This window comes from Bos javanicus, chromosome 11, assembly GCF_032452875.1.
Source record: "Bos javanicus breed banteng chromosome 11, ARS-OSU_banteng_1.0, whole genome shotgun sequence".
In the NCBI taxonomy this organism is placed as follows: domain Eukaryota; kingdom Metazoa; phylum Chordata; class Mammalia; order Artiodactyla; family Bovidae; genus Bos; species Bos javanicus.
In genome coordinates, this window is record NC_083878.1 from 21,740,288 (window position 1) to 21,760,271 (window position 19,984).

A 19,984-nucleotide genomic window follows, 5' to 3' on the forward strand; every position below is an offset into this window, starting at 1 on the left:
CATCTATTTCATGTGCCAAATAGGTTTTTCTCCCTGTGTGTGAAACATTATCTTTGAAGTTATTAGCTGTGAAGAAGATATACTCATATATCTATCTTTTTGGAAAATGTAATTTGTAAACACTTGAGCTCCAATTCTTAAGACTCTATAAGGTAAATCAAGAACAGGACCCAGGTTAACTATTCTCAGTGTAGACATCTCTCAGGAAATAAAGATATATGAATCTGAGAGACCCAAATATTAAAACACCAGTGGGTAATAAAACAGAAGCAAAAATAACTTTAAAAAGTAAGTATTTAAACTTCAAACATACACAGTGAGTTGTAGTTTACAAAGTGCTTTCATATACCTTAGCCCATTCTGTTCTCAAACTTGTGAAACAAATCTTTATCTTCATTTTATAGATGAGGACATTCAGCTAGTTAGTTGCAGAATGAGAAAAACCCTGGACTTTTAAAAACAATATTTGGAACAAAAACAAGCAAAAATAGGTATCACGTTAGATTAGTAACACATACTGCTGTTATCAGTGAACATGGATGAAATCTGCCCTTTCTATGAGAATCGTTTTACTTTCCCAGCTTCAAAGGTATAAAGTTATTAAATCTTACAATGTTGTGCCTAGTAAATGGGTTAACATATAGAAGAAAATACTATCAAGTAAAAACCAGAATCACAATTACTTCAATGTGCAGTACTTCTAAAACAGAAATTACACGGGAACCGTACAGGAAAAGTGGACTTTCTTCCATTGTGAATAATGTATAATAAAGAAAAACTAAAGACTGAAGTAGAACTAGTACACATGCTAAATATTTAAGAGAATTCAGTTTCCACAATATATATATAGTATCAGCAACTGCTGAAATACTAAGCACATTCAAATACTTAGCAATTACAAATCATTTGCATATAATAAGACTGTTGGATATTACCTTTTATGCATAACATACACTGTAGTATATATGTATAAATTATTATAAATTTCTCTGGGGAAAGTATGATCAAAAAGAAAAATAAAAAGATCTTAAACTGTGGTCAAAAGAAAAGCTACCCCCATCCTTAACCTATAATTTTAATACCAGTAACACAGTCTTGATAAGGAGAAATTTCTTTCTCTGCCATATGAGAAAATCTCAGAGGAGTCTTTATTCTACAGCTTGCTTCTACATTTGGTTTATTATTTCTCCACTTTAAACACATTTTAAAGGACTTTATAATCCAGCACAAATAAACAGGATGAAGTGAGGGACAACAGCGCAGCATCTACTGCACAGCATCTAATGCACTGAAGGAGTACAGGCAGTCCATGTGCTGAATCTTGATACACATGAATTTCAGTTACTATCATATAGTTAAATTATACTAGTCCTCTATAACATGATTCAAATTTTAGTCACTAATATATTAATTGTATATTATGAATTATTAATTATATGTTATTCAGTATATTAGTATCTTATCAACATTCAGTATATTGATTGTAATTGCATAAGACAGAAACTTCACTGTGAGCTCTTCAGTCCACAGATGACTATAGATTTATGTGTGTGTTAGTCACAGTCGTGTCCAGCTATTTGTGACCCCATGGACTGTAGCCCACCAGGGTCCTCTATACATGGGATTCTCCACGCAAGAATACTCGAGTGGGTTGTCATTTCCTTCTCTAGGGGATCGCTCTTCCTGACCCAGAGATTGAACCTGGGCCTCCCGCACTGCAAGCAGACTATTTACTGACTGAGCCACCAGGCAAGACGACTTATAGTCTACTTATAATAACATATGTACATCATGATCAGTGGCTAATCACATCACTACTTTCAAAGTACATCTGTGACTGATGCCTGAGCATCTGTTATTCAATTCATGCACAGGCAGCAAAGTGTGTAGCTGTGTTGTTTCCCTGTCTCCCAGGGATAATATACTCATGTGACATTTTTACAAAAACTTGTTAACTGAAAGAAGGAATTAACCAACAAAGATAAAACTGCTGCAAAGAAATAGAAAGTGATCACTCTGGATTAATGCTGGAAATGAAATTACAAGATAAAACAGACGACAGTGAGAATGCTGACATTGCTGCTGTTCAAGAGACTGCAGACATACAGCCATGGTAACTTAGTGAGGATGAAGCTGATGCAAGTGAAGAAAGAAGTTCTGATAAAAAGGATGAAGATGCCCTAGAAGAAGGGGCACCAGCAAAAAACTTCACATCACAGGAATATGGAGATTATTTCATACATTCAAAGTTCAAAGGATAAAATGCTAGAGGTGCTCTGAATGTAGGAAAATGACATTCACCAAAGCATAAAAATAACCTGCTCTGTGTCATGAAGTTAAATGACAAGAAGAAGGCAGACACTGTGCAATCTACTTAATAAATAGACCACTTGATAGTGAAATAATCCACCGAAGTAGTTTTTTATTTAAACAAAGAAAAGAAACTATTCTCTTAGGTTATAATATATCACAGTGTACTAAATATTAGTTGTACTATTTTTCATTTACATTTAAAATGGACAATAAGAGAGATTTTAATCTTCTGACAAAAATTTTTTAAGATCACAAAACAATTATAATTTTCCTTATGGACAATTTAGATTGCTTTGCAGGATTTCAGCTCACTTGATCATTTTTACAGTCCTTTACTACCATCCAAATCAAGGCAACACCTATATATTAAATTAAAGAAGAATTTATAAAGCAAAACAACAAAACCCAATTTCTCCCTAGTATAAAGTCAATAATATTTAATAATTTTTAAGTTTTTTAAATTTCCAAATGCCTTTCCAGACCTTTAAACAAAAGGACAGTGGCTTATTTACAGTTGTATAAATATAAGTTAGAACAGTGGTGAATTGATAGAAAGGTTCTCTGACCTAAGATAAGCTGAGACCATCTTTCTGACCACCAAGAGCCATAGTTTCTTCAGTATCATCACTGAAATTTACACCATTTTAAGTACCTTCTAAAAGCCAATCAAGTTCAAGACTATCCACCTCAGCTACATACTCAGTAACAGAATTCTGACAGGTAACATATATGAGTTGATCTTTGGTGTCACAATTATTAGCTGAGTTAGGAATGCTAAATATGCAAACCAAAGTGAAAGCTTCCTTTTATATCTATTCTCCCATCACACTAGGGTTAATTAATTCTCTAATTACACTGGATAAACATAGCAGACAATTAGGGTATTAGTCACCAACAAAGTCAATCCTATACTTTCCACTAACCACTAATAACTCATCAAGTACTGTACATGGATTCTTACTACACTTGATCTTAGCCAAAAGGCCGAGAAGCGATTGTACATGGATTCTTTTGGAGAAGAAAACAGAACAGAAATTTTGTGTATATTCTAACACCTTGTATAGGTGGTTCCCGTTTGTGTTCTCTTTTACAATGGGTTATTTATTTGGCAACTTCATCTAAAATGACTACTTTAAAATAACTAGAGTAATTTCAAGAAGTGGATTAGATGATTCTGCCTTTACTATTGGACTTCCCTGCCTGCAATGCACCCTTTACCTTTAATATTTTCAGAAAACAGTCTTCCAAAGAAGTCAACAGAAAAAACTCAGCTCATGACTTCTCTAGGATAGGCAAAATCAAGGGGTATTTCTTCCCTCAAGAGTTTATTTAAATTAGACCCAGACCTTTAGCAAACTGATTCCAGTTTGTTTATATACACAAACATTACATATACCACTTGGTAAAAACGGTAAAAACAGTTCCTACCTCAGGATCATCATCATCAAAATCATGGTAAGTGGAATGATCTGGATTATTCACTTTATCCAACAGTTCGATTGCCAAAGACCGTGTCAAAGGCTGTGTGACAAATGGGTGCTATAAAAATAAAACAACATAGTACTTATTAGAAGTCTTGATTAAGTGACATCTTACCTCTTGAAAAAAAAGACATTTTTCAGGGCAAAAATAATACCTGCAGTAACTTTTCAGCAGTAGGTCTTTTCTTTGGATTTTTGGTAAGTGCCATTTTCACAAAATGATGAAAACTATTTGACCTAAGAAATTTTGAAAATCAGATTTTAAAATTTCAATTCTATGTTTTGCTCATGACTGTAAAAGTAAATAGCACAAAAATACTTACCACTTCATCTTATCCTTTAGTTTAGGAGGTTGAAAATTGCTTTTTGTCATTAGAAATAATGCTCTGAAAAATCAACAATTATTACACAGCATTTTAAGACTGCATACTTTAGTATAAAACATTAATTCTACTACTACTGTTCCCAAATAAGGTGAAGCAAAACTAAGAATGCTATTTGGTCACAACATGATAAATAGTACTGGGAGGGGGATGGGACCTCAATTTAAGCACAGCATTCTTCAGGTACGACGCACTGACCTCATCGGGTGTAAGTCAAACATAGGAGGCTGCAGCTCAGCAAGTTCTATGGCAGTGATCCCCACCGCCCAGAGATCACACAGCTGATTGTACCCCCCTTTCCTCTCAACAGCTGCGACTTCTGGAGCCATCCTGAAGGAAATATTCCAGAAAAGAAAAAAACTGTTTACTGTATTTTAATCTTATTCCCACCAGACACATGGAACCATCACTGTGTAAGCTGAGGCCTACTTAGACCTTGACATCTGAAAAGTAAGTATGTAGTACTTAATGTGGCTCCCAAGATCGCGACATCTCATAAGATGAGACCGTTACATCTTGTAAGACCCTCCCCATCCCAAGCCCCTACTGGTTTCTCATCCATTACTTTGCTAAGTTAGCTATTTAGTATAAAGGTTTATAACAATTTACAAATGTAATAGAGCAACATGTACTAAATTTGTCCAAACCCCAATCTTTCTTCCTCTGTATATGCAAAATTCTATAGAGAAATAACATACTGTAATAAATAATTTATCATTTTAGTTCTTCCTTTTTATATCAATAACTGTCATCTGGTCTCTGACTGTTTTCACTTGACCAAAACTATTTACCAGGGCACCAAGAATCTTGATTTAGTACTTAACTAGTATTTACTATAAACTTAAATGGTGTGTGGAAAGTTATAAAAATGAGGGTCTGCTTTTTTTAAAGAAATGTATTTACTAAGAGGAAAGTTACCTAAATTCAGTAAATTTTTTGTTTCTTTCAACTTTATTGTAGCCTTATTCTATCTCTATAAATCTATATTTTATTAAATACACTGATTTTCAAATATAAAAAATTTCAAATCCTAAGCAGTAGTTCTGAAAATAACTACATGACATAAACACTTCAACTCTTACATATCAAAAGTATGATTTAAAAAAAAAGTATGATTTATCTAGGCAGCCTTACAAGAATGTTTATTTTCCCGGTATTATTTCAGGAAAGTCAAGGAAGTCAGTCAAGTTAACAAACAAACAATAAAACTCCTTCTAATTTTTTAAACCCTTGATCTTAAGATGGTTTTTAACTTTAAAGTAGCTCTTATGACTATGCAAATTATCATAAGAAAAGTGAATTTTTAAGGGTGACGGTTGTAACTTTATTGATGGCTGTGGAAATGCCCTATAGAGGATGAAGTGCACACAGGCGGCACCTTAACGAGCTCACAGGTGATGCTCCCTCTTCCTCTACAAAAATATGAGTGGCAGATTCCACCCTGTGCACTTCTGCTCCTGCCAATTAGGCTGCATCCTTACCACAGCCAACTGAGTCATCTGTGAACCTGTTTGTTACATTTGTTATTATGAATATGTAATTTAATTAATTATAAAAACTAATTTATTATGAAGGTAAAAAGAATAAGTTGTCATGAAAATGAAAATGTATGCTTTAGAAAAGATTCTTGAAGACAAGTTTCTAAAGATGAAAAACCAAAAAAATCTGGCAAACCAGGCTAAGAACAGGACAGCTGTGAAAGATTAGGAAGGTTACAGACTGCATGATTCCATTTGCATGACACTGGGGGAAACGGCAAAACTATAGAGACAAAAATTAGAGCAGGTGCTGCCAGAGGCTAGAGATGGGCAAAAATAATTTATGAAAGGGAACAAAAGGAAACTTTCCTGGGCGATGGAAACCTATGTTTCACATTGTGGTGGCATTTTTCACAACCACAGAGTTTCTCAACATTCATAGAATCGTACACCTAATAATGTTACATTCATACCTCAACAAACCTGACTGGCTAGGCTCTCACTAGACTTTAGAGAAACACAAACTAAAAAAACATGGTTCAATTGCATACATCTAACTAGTTATCTGCACAAAGAAAAGGCCTTGATCCTGTATCAGAAGACTGTCCCCTGCCAAAAAAAAAGTACTCACCTTAAATTGAAATAAAATGTTTAAGGTACATGTGCAGTGTATTAATTTTGAGATTTGCCAATATCACAGACTTTTTCGGATTAACTGAAATAACCACCAACCTTAGTGACAGTGAATGAGAGATTCCGTAAATATTCTACATCCCTAGAGTTTAGGTGGGAAAGACATGATATGAGAGAGAGTTGAAGGAGAGTCGGAAGAGAATCATGTTAGATTCTGGAGACTGAATGAGAGCTCCTCCAGATGTTTAAAATCAAACTGAGGAGACAGGGTACCTAAAAAGAGTTGTAACAGATAACTGTTTAATCTCTTATTCCTCTCGGAAATCAACCCCAAATAATGAGAACAAAAGGAGAAATATAAACGTATCGTCTTTGAAAAATCTAGAAGACATATTTGGACAGAAGTAAAATAATAGTAAATGATGTGGCAAATAGGAGGAAGGACAAATCTAAGAGCGTGTGAAGGAAGAGACCAAGAAGCAAGCCAAGAACCCCAATAAGTAAAATTTAATGTAAGCCAATTATCATTTTATTGATGACTAGGTTCCTTCCAACTAGTTGGTTCAAAAAGTTTTGAGCAAGAGAATACTGTGAATAATATAATGTTGAAAAATTTGTCAGAATACGGACTGACTGTGAAAATATATATAATATGTGTAGGACCGAGAGTTGAGGGTTTTTGGGGGGCAAAACTTGAACCATCAGGTTTGTACCAGATCTTCTAAAAGCCACATCAATCTTTAATGCCTTTTCCACTTAATGAAAAATAACATGGTAGAATATTCAATGATTATGTAATTCATCCACAGTGTATATACCTAAATTACCTGGCCTGTTGATGACCTCCTTAATCTGTTTTACACCATTCAGTCTATTTTTAAATAAACACTGCATACAATAATGATAGAAAAACAGAAAGTTAAATTATCAGTCAAAATAAAATTACCAATATGGTGTACCAATGAAAGACTTCCGTTTGGCAATCGTAGCTGTTATCTGAGCGGACACCCCAAAATCAGCTATTAAAAAAAGAGAGAAACATTTAGAAAATAAAACTGAAAGTAAAATTAAAGTAACATGAAAAAATTTCAGTAATTATTTTAATTAATTTCATAGAAATGAGACATTCTCAAACATCACTCTAAATTCTTTAAGTGGACTAGCATTAAAATATCACAAAATACGGTGCATGATAGCCATGTGGATTCCCATACATCCCCACGTGAATCAAACGACAACAGAAGTCAAGATCAATAATTTTGATGAAGAAACAACTGAGAGACTCTAACCTGCCAGACTTAATGTTATAATTTCTAATTCCCAGGACCTGAAATTCAAGGAAAGTCGTTGGAAGGGACCTTAAGTAGGAATATATTCCATTCATTTCCTGCCATACACGTGACAGCTGACATAAAAAAATAAATAAATAAATCTCTACTGGCAAATCTACCATGAAACGACATTGAAACAGACTTTTTATAAAAATCTTAGAAAATTTAAAAAATCTTTTTGTAAAAATCTTACATTCTAATACCAATATCAATCACTATCAAGAAATGTATCTTTGTGTCAGTTTATTTTTATGTTGCTATTTAAGTATGTTGAATTCTGTATTTTCTAGTTTTTTAATGAATGATTTATAAATCTTTACAAACTAAGATATATATTATATATATAGGAGGTCTCTAAGGCACATAATATTGACACAAAACATTAAATTGCAGATGGAAACTGTTCACTAAGCCATCAATAGATAGCTGCTTTTCTCATATATAGAGGTGACTTAGGAAATTTTTTTTATGCAAATTATTGTACTTTTAAATTTGCTTAGTCCTAATGTAGGCTATAGATCAAAATAGTTTTATCTTATTTTTAGAAAATAAATATTTGAATTTTGATTTTATAGTGGCAGGCAGTTCAAAATAATCGTTTCAAACCTAACAGACACAGTTTTATAAAGTTACTATATTGTACATGTTTTCTATCTTAAACTTCCAAATTAAGTTAAAATTTAGGTTTTGAACTGCTTTAATCATAAGGTGACAACCAAAAGTTACAAAATAAAAGCCCATTTAGCATCTAAATCGCATTCTTATGTAAGTTAATACTGTGTTTTATTTTAAAAGCTTACGTAAGTAGGTAGGATTTTTGGCCTTATTGATTTTTTGCTTTTTGGTTACAAGGTAATTTTATACAGATTTCTTACTAGAAGTCCCATTTCTTTAGGGTTAGAGGTGAAAGAATTTTCAAGGTATATTATTTCACTATTCATTATATCATCAATCATTATTTATAACAAATCTGTCATATATGAAGGACAAATCTGATTCCCATTAAGAGAAGAGGAAACAGATACAGAGAGATTATATATGTTATGTCCTGCAACGAAAATTTCTGCCTAAAAATATATAGACACTGCTGAAAGGGGAAACCTAATCCTACAGAGTAAAACAAACTTACTATGCTTTGAAATAAATTTGTGTAAGTGATGAAACTCAAATTTACTTACCTAATTTTACATGACCATTATCCGTTAATAGAATGTTAGCTCCCTTCAAAGTGAGAACATTTTAGTTAAAGTAGGAAACATTTTATCAGACCGCACATATAATACATTAAACATACACATTTAAAATAACAAATGGCAGCCTCAGACCTAGAAATACTTATGATTTAAAGTATGCCCAATTAAAATGTTAAATAGAAATACTGCCTCTATAGGCTGCACCCGCCTCCTCCCTGGGCAACTTTTAAATGAGAAAGCAAAAATAAGCAGCCTGTATGGTTCAGGATGCAATCAATTATATAAGAGTAAGTTTGGGGAAAAAATATCAGGAAATCCCTTCCCACACCCCAGAGAGGAAGAAATAACCAAAATCTGCACCCCCTGATATTACTGCAGCTCTAAGAAGAAATGGGAGAGATGAGAAAAAGGAAAGAAAACTAGAGTAGTGATTTCAACTTGAATTAGGCCCTAGCAATCTAGACTTTTGCAAAGTCTTCGATTTGTTCTCTCCAGATTAAATTTTTTTAATTACCGTTTATATCATGTCACCTGTAGTTATGATGCTTCCTTCCTTCCATTCATCCATCCATCTACACACCCATTTATCCCTCTCTCCCTGAGAGACTACCAGCAACCAGACGCTATTTTAAGCTCTGGGGTTATAGTAACAAAAAAGTTACAGCTCTCATGGAGCTTACATCCAAGTAGGAATGAAAGAAAATCTAAAAATGAACACACACACACACACACACACTACACGAATGAATGAATGAACCAACAAATGGTTCAAAAACAGACAGAGGTAAGTACTCTGAAGATAAAGCTGAAGAAAAGTCCTCTCTAAGGCAGTGGTAATTACACAGAGATTCAGATGAAGAGAGGGTAAGAGTCATGCTAAAATCTAGAACATTTCAGTAATAGCAAAGTCCTGGGACCAGAATGAACTTGATATGTTCCAGGAACTGCAAGTTTAGTCTGGTTAGAACAGAATGAGTAAAACGAAGAGACGTGTGAAATGAGGTCAGAGAGGAAAGCAGGGGCCATATCATGCATAACTTTAATGGTCATGTTAAAAAATCTGAATATATATGGAGTATCATGGGAAGCCAATGGTAGTTTATAAGCAGAAGGGTGACAAGATATGAGTTTAAAAGGTCACTTTGGTTGTGAGGTAGAGAACTTCCTTTGGACCACTCAAGAATGGGAGCAAGAAGACCAGTTAGAAGGCTATTCCATAAGTCCAGGTGAGATATAATAGCGACTTAGACAGGGGAGAAATAGTGGCAATGGCCAGAATCTACCTAATCAGGCCCAAACTCTGGAGTCCAGCACACAAGTTTTTGCATAATGGAGCACCAAACCTCCTGGCCAACCTGATCTCTTAACACTCTCCTACATTTTCTTCTCTTCAATCTGTAAGATGCGGACTTGACAATCCCTGAAATGACCCCAAAATTCTGATCTCTGTATCTTTGCCCACACTGTTCCCTCTGCTTAGAAAGCAGTCCAACCTCCAACAAAAATCTATCACTTCTTCCAGATCACTGAAGTGCCAATGACAGAATCTTTCTTGATTTACTTATCTTCTTAGGATCCCTCCTACCTTTGTATCCAAGGCTCTTTTGTCTTTTAAGTGGCTTACAAACCATACTTAAAGCAGAGGATCTCAGCAGGTGATCTGAGAGTCCACTGAAATTTCATGCACAATTTGAAGGCATGTGCATAAGGATATTTTCTGAGAAGAGAGTCCATGGCTTTCATCAGAGACTCAAAGAATATGTGATCCACCCCTCCTCCCAAAAGGGCTAGAACCCTTCTGTAAGAGAAAACCTCAGGAAACAGAAGGGGGAATGAAAAAGCAGGAGGTAAGGTGGATGAGGAAGAAGAAAGGAGATGTCAGTTATCTTTGGAAATAAGCTGAGTCCTACCATCGGGGTGTTTTGCCAAGCATGTATGGGGCACCTGCTCTCCCCTGCCAATTAAAGACTAGCAGAAAAGGTCAAGGTTTAACTTACCCATCTTGATACATTATTAAAGACAGTTCCTTAAGACTGCCAAAATTAACTAAACATCTTACAGAAAAAAACCTGAACAAACATTTTGGCCAGCCAGAAACTTCCTAAAGTCTGTAAATTAATGGAAGTTATGGACCTAATTTACATTTTATAAATAAATAACCACAAACAAGATAAAATGTGTTATTAAAACATGAATCCACAATTGTACTCTTTAAAAGGCATGAATTTGATGGTATGTAAACTGTATCTCAATAGAGCTGCTATAAAAAAATAATGAAAATCTTCAAAGTATCACTCAACTTTATTATAGTAACATATTAAGACAATAAATTCATTAAATAGAATAATTGAGACAATTTTGCTCAGTTTGATCAGAATATTTTAAGAAGAAGAAGAGGGCCATTAAATAAACATATGATATATACCTTTATATCTCTGTGCATTTTTCCTTTACTGTGAAGATAGTATAATCCCTGGAGTTTCAAAAAAAAAGTCAGAAACAGTAGTAAGACTTTACTACAAAAAACACTCTAGGATTTAAAGTGGTTAACTGAGTAGTAGTCTCTCTTACTTATTTACTCATCACAGAAAGCTCTAGGGATAATCACTTTATTTTACTGGAATATCCAAAAAGATAAAAGAATCAAGAAAATGAAAGGGGCAGAGCTCACTCTGAACTGCTAATTTTCCTAAGACAAATAATTTTCACTAAACTCTGCTCAGTTTGAAATAACATTTTAAAAATAAATATCCAATTAGTATCAGAATGAGTTTCAATTTCATAAGAGCATTTAATTTTCAAGACTTTCTTTGGTACTAACAGATATGTAAAAATAAATAAGTAAATACAATTTTAGGAGGTATATTATCATACTAAAGCTTTAAATAGTTTATTTGCAAATATAATGTACAAATTCAAGAATTTTCCAAACTGGAATATTTAATCCTTATTCTACTTAACAGCTTATGCACAGTAATCAAACATTTAGTTTAATAAAGAACATTACTTTTCAATTAGCATTGAATTTACCTGTAGTGTTTCTCTGCTAACATACGCTATTTGCAGTTCTGAGAGAGGTCCCGTTACTATGAGAGGAGAAAATTAATGTTAATAAAATTACTCGAAGTGTGTTTTTTCAATAAAAGACAAAGTTGTTAAAGTTCCACTAAGCAACAGACTTAATATATTTAAGCTCTACTAAAATGTAAGGTCCATGAGGGCAGGAATTTAAAAAATCTGATTTGCTCATTGTATCCCCAGTGTTTAGAACAGTGCCCGGCATGGAAAGGCTAGTGAGTAAATGTTCACAGAATAAATAAAACAGTGAAATAGTCAATGAAATTAATTTACATTTTCATTTTTTACACCTGATCATAACACCTCTTAAATGTTAAAGAAAGCACAGCCAAGATGTCTAACTAGTTTTTATTAAAACTTTTTTAAAAAAAACTGACATAACATGTATTATTGGCTAAGTTAAAAACAATACTTTTCCCCTAAAATTATTTGCTTTATAGATATAAAAGTACACATGTTCACTATAAAAAATTTCAATCAACAGAGATAGGTCTTTTCCTGATCCAAACCACTATTACCCAATAATAAACAAAATCAACAGTGTGGCCTGTCTCTACCAGATGACTTTATGCACAGATGTTTCATACAGTGCAGGTAGGCAGTGCACACACACAGAAACATAAATGGAACCATACTACACAGACAGTTCTGGGACTTGCCTTTTTCACTTATCACGACATCTTTCCATCTCTCTCTCTCTCTATATATAGAGAGAGAGATACAGTTTAATCATATTGTAATATTTGAATAGTATTTCCTCTGTGTGCATCTGCTATGAAAAACTATGAAAAACATTCAAACAGTTTTTTTCTTTTTCACTATTAAATCACTTTAGAATATAAGAAGTAAGTTAGGTAGGAGAAACTATTCCAGAAATTGAATTAAATCCCAACGATGAAATCATATACTAGATAGTGATCTCCCACTTACACAAACTTAAAACGTTTTGTAAAAATGTGTAGTTCAGACTACTTGTATTTTACAACTGTGGGAGAGAAGAATCTATTTCACTTAGATTCTTTTAGGGACAAGGATAAATTTCAACGTCTGAGGATAAACCATATAGTAACTAATTTCTGTGGTTTGTAAGCCTATTCTCATCCAGTAAGAAAGGCCTTCTTGACAAGTCTGTTCCCACAATATGACAAATAACATAACTTGAAAACCCTGAAAGTAACACCAGGTAAACATTTTAAAATAATTTTTAAAATGTCTAGCTAAGCTTATAAATAGTAAGAGACTTGCTCAGAAGCCAAAAGTAAAAAGAGAAATGAAATGAAAAGCAGAATGGTGAAAATATCAAATATTCTAGCTGTCTCTGAGGAGAAGGCCAATCTTAATAAGCTAGGGCTTTAGTTTTATCCCCTACATGGGCACAGAAGAAAAGGTTATAGGCCTGCAAAGGAAGAGTTAAAACAAACACCCACATAAAACCAGAATCCTCAAAGGGCTACATCTTCATTAAAATAGCAGATAAGCACCAGGAGATGACTAGGGATGTGTCATGGCCTGGGATCTGGACAGGGGAAAAAGATATCTTCTCTTGGATTCATAAGGTCGCTTCTTCACTGAGGTTTAGAGTTCAAATATGTATCGAAAACAATGAGGCCATTGGAGCCCTGGGGAAAATCATCCAATATTGTTGAAAGGACACTCTTTAAAGTCATATGGAACTCCCACTGAAGATGATCTCAAAATTATGAAATGAATGAGAAAAAAATTCAACATAAATATTTAACAGAGTGTAGAAACTTGTTAAAGAACAACATCAAACAGAAAGAAAAATGTTCAATGAAAAACGGAGACCAAAAAATCTATTACGTTGCAACAGTATAAAGTTCTAATGTTAGTTCTGCAAAGAAAAGTAAACAAAAGGAGAGAAGAAGGATTTGCCCCATTGCCCCCAGCCAAGTGGTCAAAAATATGTCCATGAATTCTTTGATACAGCCCCCTTAAGAGTGGCAACTTCATTCCCTTCCTGAGAGTGGGCTGGACAAAATGACTTGCTTCTAAAGAACAAACTGTAACGGTAATGACAGAATACAACTTCTAAGACTACACCATAAAAAGCCTATGGCTTCTTCCTTGCTCTTTGGGATCATTTCCTCTGGGAGAAATCAGCTGCCATCCTATGAAGAGACTCAAGCTGTCCTATGGTGAAATCTACATGGTAACGAACTGAGACCTCCTGCTAATACTGATGTAAGTGAATTATCTAGAAAGTAAATCCTTCAACCTTAGTCAAGCCTTCAGATGACTACAGTTCCAGACAAGAGTTTGACTACAACTTCATCAGTGACCATGAACTAAAATCACCCATTTTAGCAGACATTTGGTTTTTCCTAAAACCTCCATAAGACTTTCGATCCACACCGAAAGGATCTTGGTATTTGTTGATATTTGGTCCTGCCCACAATGTCCTCAAGGCATTTGGTCCATGCTAAAAGATGACTGATATCAAGTCCTGTATAAAACCATGTGGCATGAACCAAACACGCTCACTGCACAGGACCAAACTGCAAGGACTTTCAGCATGGACCAAATGTCTTACACATGTTTTGGCCTGTCCTGCAAGGCAAATCACCCAATTAAGCCACTCTTAATTCTTGACCCTTAGTAACTGTGAGATAACAAACGTTTGTTTTAAGACAATGAATTTTAAGATCACCGTTGCACAGCAACAGACAACTAATATGGTTCACCTTTTAAGAAGATTTAAATGTAAGAAAAATCACACTGAGTAGATGATGGAATTAAGGACAGTAAGAAAAAATGTAAAAATTCACTTAATGGTGCTTCAGAAATAAACAGAAATAATTTTTTAAAAGCTGCTTTAATAAAAAAAATTGCATAATGGATCAAAATATAATTTGTATATGCCAGCAAAGCAACAAACAAAAACCCCATAAGCACTGTGGTTATTAGAAAAGTAGAACATCTCTCTGACCAACGAAGGTAATCCAGCGTATTTTATACTACTCCCAATGGAATGACAACACGATGAAAGAGAGAGAGAGGAGGAAACAGACACACGCACACACAGAGAAATGGAAGTACACGTCTTATATGGTTATGTGAGTAGACAGCACTGTAGACCGCAGCCAAAGAGAACTATACATTGCCATGAGGAGGCTATTCGAAAGAAACCTAGGTGAAATCAAAGGAGTGAATGCAGAGAAAGAGGGTTTGGAGCTGTGTATAAGCATGTATATTCTCAGCATGTATGTCTGACAGCATGCAAGTTAATACAAGATTATTTCTTCCATAGATTCTTCATAAACAGATCAGTACCAACAAATTTATATTACTATGTTATTTCCATCAGAAGGTTGATATGGAAAGATAACATGACAACCTATTTCTGTAACAACTGTCTTTCTTGCTTCCTAATGAAGAAAGCAGAATCAGACATCTAAGACCAATCATATATATCTGATGAAATTATGAAGCAATCTAAGACCAAAAAATAAGTATGCTTCAAAAAACTAAAGATGCAAAAGAACAGATGAAAAATTACAAGACAAGAATAAGACAAAAAATTGAAGGAGACCTGAAACAGAATCAATTTTGGAAATGAAAAATACAGTCACCAAAAATTAAAACCTAATGGATGTACTTATCACATGTGTACAATCAGTGAACCAGAAGATGGCTATGAGTATCCTCAGTGTTCTGAGGGACTAAAAACTGGAAAATATGAAGGTGACTTTAAGAGACATGGAATGGAAATTCTAGAAGGAGCAATCAGAGAAACTGAAGGAGAATCTATTTGAATAGACAGTAATTAACCATTGTCAGATTTGATAAAAGAACTAAAATCTCATACGTAAGCACTTTAAGTCCCAAGCAGGAAAAGTAATCTACACTTAGATACTAGAAACACCAAAAATGAAGAGAAAAATCTTAAAAGCAATTAGAAAGAAAGGAAGATTACCTGCAAAGGATCAATAGTTAGCAGAAGGTACCAACAACTACACAAACTAGAAGACAATGGGCCAGTATCTTTGAAATGCTGACAGAAAACATCTGTCAGTGGAGAAAATGTGCCTATGTCTGCTTAATCTATCATTTAAGAATGAGGATCAAAGACTGAGTTTACCACCAGGAGACTTAGTTGAAAAAAACTTAAGAAAGAAGGAAATTAAATCAATAAGTAACACAGTAGAGAAATTAGTCCAAATGAAGACAATAAAAGGGGAAAATAGCTTTTAAAATTTATAACCAACTTCCAGAAACACTATGTTCTGTAATGCAAATGGTGCCAAATATTTTTCAATTTTCACTGAACCTTTGACATCAAAATGTTATTAATAAAAAGGAAAAAATTATCAAATAGAAAGAATAGCCAAACTTAATAAAAAATATTCTCAGAAAATAAGTAACTTTTCATAAAGCAGAAATACTCAATATTCTCATGTTTTTCCTTCTGACCTTTTTTTTTTTTTTTAAGTTCCCTGACCAGGGATCGAACCCATGTCCCCTGCAGTAGAAGCAATGAGTCCTAGCCACTAGACTACCCAGTAAGTCCCTCTTTCTGGCTTTCGAGGCTCTCTGGATCTGATCCCAGACACACCCCAGACATTGAGAGTGATCTCGAACCACACCTTCATGTCACCGTGCTGCTGCTTCACCCCCAGGAGCGCACATCTCCCTCTTCTTTGTACCCAAAGTTCACCAATCTTTTAAAGACCAATTTAAAGCCCACTTTCTTCATTATACCTTCTAAAGCACTTCTGGAAAATCTATCATTTCCCGTTTCCTATTCCAACTGAACTAACTATATATAAAATGCCTTCTTTAGAATTAGCAAATAATTCCACTGCATGAAGTTTTCTAACTTAGAAAGCAAATGCTCCTTTCGCCTGTATATATCTTAAATTTCCTTATGTATCCATACAGTATAATGATAAACCATACTTTCCACAAAACACTGATGTTTAATATAGTAAATAACTGCATTTTAAGAAAGTCTACTTAATCTCTTTAACATACAACTTTTGGTCTTACCATGATAAATATCCTGTAAGGAACCACCTCCGCAAAATTCCATGCAAATCCAAAGTTTATCTCGCCTATAAAAAGAAAATAAGCATTATCACATTTTCATGATTAAAACTACTTGAAGTAACAAGTATTGGAAGGCTGTATGTTAATACCTTGAAAAACCACATAAATGCAATGTGCTATTTGAGAGAGAAGCTAATCTCTATGAGTAAACGAATCTTCGATACTTATGTGCTACTGTAACTCAACCTAAGGTTTTAATTCTTAAAATACACCTTTTGCAGGATATAAAGATGTCATCCAGCACATTCAAATGAGAGAAAATGTTCCTTTAGTTAAAAACTTCCCTTCCATCAGTTATCCATCTACCTTATGACTGTATTATAAAAGTTAAATGCTAATTAGAAGGTTCATACCAAAAATTATATAGAAGATTTATCACATAGAATAGCAATACATCTTAAACTACATCACTTTGATGGCGCTCTTATCAACAAAACAGACAAAATGTAAATTTTACCCTCATATCTAGACTCAACAAAGATCTTTCAAAAATAACCTTTGTTAAAAATTTATCACTTAGAACAAAAGAAAAGAAAAAAAAACTATCACTCACTTGTCTTTAGTAGAATTTCTCTCTCACATTTACATTATAAGACAGCATAATCATAAGTCACAGGAGAAATCATTAGCAAAGAAATAATTGCTTATTCCTTTGTTCATTCCTTTGTTGAATCATTAATTACTTCATCTCAAAACGTACCAGGAAATGTACTATTCTTGGGGGCCAGAGATGAGCAAGCTCAGTCTAACACAGAAGATTCTGCCTTCATAATAGAGACATAATAGAGACATATGTCTGTCTCTCTTGCCCCTGTATCGATAGTGCCTAGGTATCCAGCAAATGAGTATTTATTCTATAAATGAATGAATACATGAGTGAGTGAAAGAATAAACAAATTGATTAGATCCAGGGTCAGCAAACTATGGCCAGTGGGCCAAATCTAACCTGCTGCCTGATTCTGCACAGACCAGGAATTATGAATGGTTTTCATATTTTTAAATGGTTGGGGGAGGGTTGTCAAAAGAAGATTTCTTGACATGACAATTATGTGAAATTCAAATTTTAGTGTCCGTGTAAAGTTTTACTGGAACATAGTCAAACTTGTTCACTTACATATTATCTGTGGCTGATTTTTGTACTAAAAGCAACGGTGAGCTATTGTGATAGAGAGAAACACACAAAATCCACAAAACTTAAAGTGTTTACTATATGGTCATTTAAAGAAAAGGTCTGGTGACCCCTTGACAGAATTATAGTTTGATTAATGGACAATCCGGCCTTGTATAAGTTCTGCAAGAACCTAGAGGTAAAAAAACTAGCAAAGTTAAGGGATATTTAAGAGAGGAAAAAACATTTGAGTTGGGTCTTGAAGTTAAAGTAGGAACTCACTGCCAAGAGACATGGAAAAGGTCTGTGCAAAAGAATGAAAATCTGAAAGAAGACCCACATTTGAGAGACTGTGGATGATTTAGCATGAGCTGAATTCAGGCTACCTGAAGAGAGAGTGCAAGACATGAAGCTAGAATGGGCTGAGGTCATACTGTAAAACAACGGTCTGTTTGTGGATGCCTCGGTTTAGTTCCCTTCACCTGGAAGGTCTCTAGTTTGTCAGTGTCTCTTAAAACGTGGCACCCAGAGTTAAGTACTATTCAGAGTAGAGCACGTGAAAAGTGAAAGGCGCTCAGGCGTGTCTGACTGCGAAATTCTCCAGGCCAGAATACTGGGGTGGGAAGCCTTTCCCTTCGCCAGGGCATCTTCCCACCCCAGGTCTCCCACATTGTAGGCAGATTCTTTACCAGCTGAGCCACAAGGGAAGCCCTCAGAGTAGTACATGAACAGTATACTAACAAGTGGACACGTATGGCAGGGCTGGTGTAATGAAGCAGACCTGAGAGCTGAGCTGACCTGGCTGGGTACGATGGACCACGGACCATGTAACAAGCGGACACAAACTATTAAAGAGTGTGGTCAGCAAACAAGAGCACAAACTGCCATGATTCTACAAAGTTGAAGAGAGTGAAGCCCAGCGAAAGAAATCAGGACCTCACATTTACAGGTGGTCCACGCACCGACGCAACTGAGACATGGCAGCTGATGGTAAAGTATGACCTAGCTGGGCTTCTTAAGTGGCTCAGTGGTAAAGAATTCACTTGCCAATGCAGTACACGTGGGTTTGATCCCTGGGTTGGGAAGATCGCCAGGAGAAGGAAATGGCAACTTACTCCAGGATTCTTGCCTGAGAAAGCCCATGGACACAGGAGCCTAGCAGGATACAGTCCATGGGGTCACAAAGAATCAGACATGACTTAGCCACTAAACAACAAGAAGTGAGGTTACTAATGAGCTTATGCTATGCTATGCTAAGTCACTTCAGTCGTGTTCGACTCTGTGTGACCCCATAGACGGCAGCCCACCAGGCTTCCCGTCCCTGGGATTCTCAAGGCAAGAACAATGGAGTGGGTTGCCATTACCTTCTCCAATGCATGAAAGTGAAAGGAGAAAGTGAAGTCGCTCAGTCGTGTCCGACTCTTAGCAACCCCATGGACTGCAGCCTACCAGGCTCCTCCGTCCATGGGATTTTCCAGGCAGGAGTACTGGAGTGGGGTGCCATTGCCTTCTCCACTAATGAGCTTAAGAAGTAATTTTTCCACTGGTGACATGAATAGCTATGTATACTGCTCATAATTACCACCTGGCACCTCTCTGCACCTTTGGTTGCACAGAGAGGTGTAAGACTCAGGCAAGTCCATCAACTAATATTCTTTGAAATGATGCTTAGACTATAATTCAATATGTATAATGCAGGATTTCATAGCCTGATCTCTCTAGACTGAATCCTTTCTTTAGGACAATGGTTTTCAAAGTATGGTCTGGGGCCCTCTAAGAGTGCCAGAGATCCTTTCAGTGGGTCAGCAAGGTTAAACCCATTTTCATAACAACACTAAAAATTACTTGCCCTTTGCACTCTTTTTTGAGAATACAGTGGAGTCTTCCAGAGGCTGCAGAAGTGAGATGATGATGTAAGT

General features: G+C 35.2%; 1 protein-coding gene and 1 pseudogene across 3 annotated transcripts in view; both read right to left on the reverse strand.

Annotated features, from left to right (window-relative positions):
• MAP4K3 (mitogen-activated protein kinase kinase kinase kinase 3) overlaps positions 1–19,984 on the reverse strand; it is a 183,324-nt gene that overhangs the window by 60,177 nt on the left and 103,163 nt on the right. For all 3 annotated transcript variants that reach the window (XM_061432144.1, XM_061432143.1, XM_061432145.1), the window contains 9 exons: positions 16,898–16,962; positions 11,843–11,898; positions 11,238–11,285; positions 8,798–8,840; positions 7,235–7,307; positions 4,376–4,507; positions 4,118–4,180; positions 3,950–4,031; positions 3,742–3,852 (listed from right to left, as the gene is read on the reverse strand). In XM_061432144.1, the coding sequence (XP_061288128.1) occupies positions 3,742–3,852; positions 3,950–4,031; positions 4,118–4,180; positions 4,376–4,507; positions 7,235–7,307; positions 8,798–8,840; positions 11,238–11,285; positions 11,843–11,898; positions 16,898–16,962 (673 nt within the window). The remainder of the gene's footprint in view (positions 1–3,741; positions 3,853–3,949; positions 4,032–4,117; positions 4,181–4,375; positions 4,508–7,234; positions 7,308–8,797; positions 8,841–11,237; positions 11,286–11,842; positions 11,899–16,897; positions 16,963–19,984) is intronic.
• On the reverse strand, positions 3,153–3,309 carry LOC133257907 (U2 spliceosomal RNA; annotated as a pseudogene).